At 34.2% G+C, this 3,392-nt stretch overlaps 1 protein-coding gene across 1 annotated transcript in view; it reads right to left on the bottom strand.

Moving 5' to 3' along the window:
- Positions 1–786, bottom strand: part of Hsp90 (heat shock protein 90) — a 3,150-nt gene extending 2,364 nt beyond the window's left edge. Inside the window, exons 1-2 of the mRNA XM_011497472.1 lie at positions 505–786; positions 21–139 (exon numbers count right to left, since the gene is read on the bottom strand). Coding sequence (XP_011495774.1) covers positions 21–139; positions 505–654 — 269 coding nt within the window. The 5' untranslated portion in view covers positions 655–786. The remainder of the gene's footprint in view (positions 1–20; positions 140–504) is intronic.
- Positions 787–3,392: the final 2,606 nt, after the last annotated feature.

The raw sequence follows: 3,392 nt of genomic DNA, 5'->3' as shown, positions 1-3,392 counted from the left end.
ATATATATATATATACTTACTAATCTCTAAAGGTCAGTGTACGGTCATTCTTGTTGGGAATAATGGTCATGCACAACTCCTTGCCAGAGTCCAATTTAGAGGGATCAGTGAGAGATTCATAACGAATTTTGTCCAAAGCCTGGAAAGAAAATAAAATTGTAAAATTTTTATTTTGCAAATTTAATTGCATTAAATATGGCTTGCAGAACCGCGAGATGGCAATGCATTTATCTTAATAATTTCTCAAATTTTATTTATGTTCAAAACACGTGTCGGCAAGGCGAATCGTGTAAATTGAGCTAAATCGAGGGAAATCGAGGGAGAATCGAGGGAGAATCGTGGGAAATTTTTCGAAAAGAATGGTGATTAAAAATAACTTATAATTATTATTATCCTTTATCAATGGTAATAATAAGGAACGCGAGGTGAATAATTAAAATAGCGCACACGCGGCGACATGGGTCGACGGAAGAAAATTAATAATGGATAATAAAAATTACTCACGTCGGATGCGTTAGAAATCAATTCCCGAATGAAGACTTCCTTATTCGAGTAGAAGGTGTTGACGATAAGACTCATGAGCTGAGCAATTTCAGCTTGAAAGGCAAAGGTCTCGATTTCACCGCCTTTATCCATGGCGACATCCTCCGGCATCTTGAAATTCTTTAGCGAAAATCCTCGAAATCGAACAGAATAATCTGGGCTTATTCCCAACAGCTACACCACAAGACTTTTAATAACGCGTTAGAAGCTCGTAATAATAAGCAAACCTCGCCCAAATAAACTCTTATTTATAATCAAGAAACAAAAATCCAATATCGTATGTATGCGTTCGTGTGTGTGTGTGTGTATATATATATATATATAGTGCCGATGCGTCTCGCTCGCTGTCGACTTTCAAAATATTGAACCAATGCGCGCCCTCCCGGCTTTTATCGAGTACTCGCGATTCTAGAAAATTCCATCCGGATGTTCTGCTCACTTCTCGAACCTTCTATCAAATGAACGTCTTTTCCATTGGAAATCCCGGCCCTAATGCGCCTCATAACTCCCTCCGCAACTCCAAATATTCATTGGGCAAGCGTCGGCAATTCTACGTCTCGACTTATCGGTATCTTGGCGCTTTAAGTCGTCTGTCGGCGCCTCCCGTTTGGCCGCTCGCTTGACTAAGTTTGTCGCGGGCTGGCGGAAGTATGGCCGATCGACACAACCGTCTAGAAAGGTCTTGAGCGCGGCAGTTCTGTCGATGCCGGGTGGGGCGAAGGGGACGTGCAGGCCAAAGTCCGTAACAAAAAGCCTGGGAAGTTTCGAGAATTTCGTTAGACATTATTTTCGCGCTTTATTGGAGAATTTAATGGCTTTTTATTCGGGCGTTTTCATACATCGTTCTTTTCTTCTCCCGAGGACCACCAACAATTTATTGTTTATATGGCCGGGATTTTTTATTATTTTTAATTTATAATTTCCAATTGCTATGAAAGTTCGTGCTCGAGCACATTTTTTCTCTTTCAACTACTACTCCCGCGAGTATTTTCCTCTAGCCGTCTAGCATGGATATTAATAATATTAAGCTATTGAATAATTATTAATAACAAGTTGTAATTTGATTTCTTATTGTACATTCTTCGATAATTCTTAAGAATTTTTTATTTCATGGCTGAATTTATTCGTGTTGTTTGTGTTGCGAAGAAGTTTTATAAAGTCGTAATTTTTTTTTTCTTTCATTTTATTTCATTTTGACATTCTTTAATTTAAGACAATGCATTTATGGATTGTAGTATATATATATATATATATATATATATATATGGAGAGAGAGAGAGAGAGAGACACTCCTCCCTTATAATTATGTCCTTAATAACAATAATTAAAAAAAATAATTATTGGTCTCAAAAATTTTTAAAAAATTTTTTAGCCTTAAATGTAATTAAAAATATTTCTCAGAGTACGAAAATGATTTTTAATCTCAAATAGATTTTTTTTTTTCTTTATATATATATATATATATATATTCTTTGAAAATCCGTACACGTGCGTGCATTTTTCCGGGCCAAACGCGATACCTTCTAGAAAGAGCGAGAGAGAGAGAGAGAGAGAGAGAGAGAGAGAGAAATAAGAAAACTCTCTTCATTTGCAATTGCTAAAGTGAAAAATATTTGCCAAAATATTGGAATCAAATCTATAAATATTCGAGATGTTTTAAATGTCGTGTGACGAGGAGGACATTCGACTTTGCCTCAAATATGCACGTAAATCCACACACACACACACACACACACACACACACAAAAAAAAAGCTATCGCAATTGCAATATATAGGCAGAGTACACCGATCGATCAATTTCTTGTAATATGCCCTTTACCTTTACCAGGCATCAGTAGAGATAATTTACAATATCGTTATATGTTATTATGGTACTATATATACAAATTTATTAAATAATTTATGAATTATGAGGATGAGGTGTGCTTCGCCGTAAAATCTTAAATATTCAAATCTTTATAGTATCGAGCGTAAAATGAATATCAATGTAAATGAATAATCATGAGCAAATGTTGAGAATGACTCGAGCATTATTTCCCACGTCACTACGCATTTTCACCAATTTGCATTATTATATGCCATTGGATGTGGAAATATCAAAGATTATCCATATTTCGAACTAAAAATATCATGCCCTTTCTTACCAGCTGAGATTTATTTGCCAGCGCCCTTTAGCCCAAGTCACCCTTTATCGGGTCTGACGACATTCCGCTCCGCCGCTCTGCCGCTCGATCAAAGTTTCCTGATTTTCTACATTTTTTTGCCTATCGTTTGCCTTGCAATTTTATCTTTAAATAATACAAAAAAAACGTGAATTTAATAGTCTCTCGGTTAATGCATAAGGAATTAAATTAATTCTTTTTATATATATATATCGAGAAAGAGAGAGAGAGAGAGAGAGAGAGAGAGAGAGAGAGAGATAGAGAGAAATAGATTTTTTTTTTAATTTTGATAGGGGTGTTTAAATTGTATGTGTCGCTGTGTTGAAAATGCTGTTCGAGTTATTTTAACCGAATTCTTTTGGTGGATTATCGAAGGAAAAATTTTGAATAAATATGGCGGCAAAAGGATGGCAAATAACACGAAGGCAGATTATTTTGTTTATATATATATATATATATATACAGAAAAATTCGTACAGAAAAATGGACAAAATATTTAAAATAATTGCGTAACCAATAATTATAGTCTGAATTAAAATACATTATTATATACATACAGATGTATGTATATATTTATTTTTATTACGATTTAATCATTGCTATAAATTTTTACAGCCTCGTATATTTTCATCTATAATTATAATTAGTTTATATATTATAATTTGCCATTATAATTAAATTATAAT

This window comes from Ceratosolen solmsi, unplaced genomic scaffold, assembly GCF_000503995.2.
Source record: "Ceratosolen solmsi marchali unplaced genomic scaffold, CerSol_1.0 scaffold47, whole genome shotgun sequence".
NCBI classification, from domain to species: domain Eukaryota; kingdom Metazoa; phylum Arthropoda; class Insecta; order Hymenoptera; family Agaonidae; genus Ceratosolen; species Ceratosolen solmsi.
The sequence above is the reverse complement of the archived record's forward strand: the minus strand, read 5'-3'. Positions and strand labels throughout refer to the sequence as shown.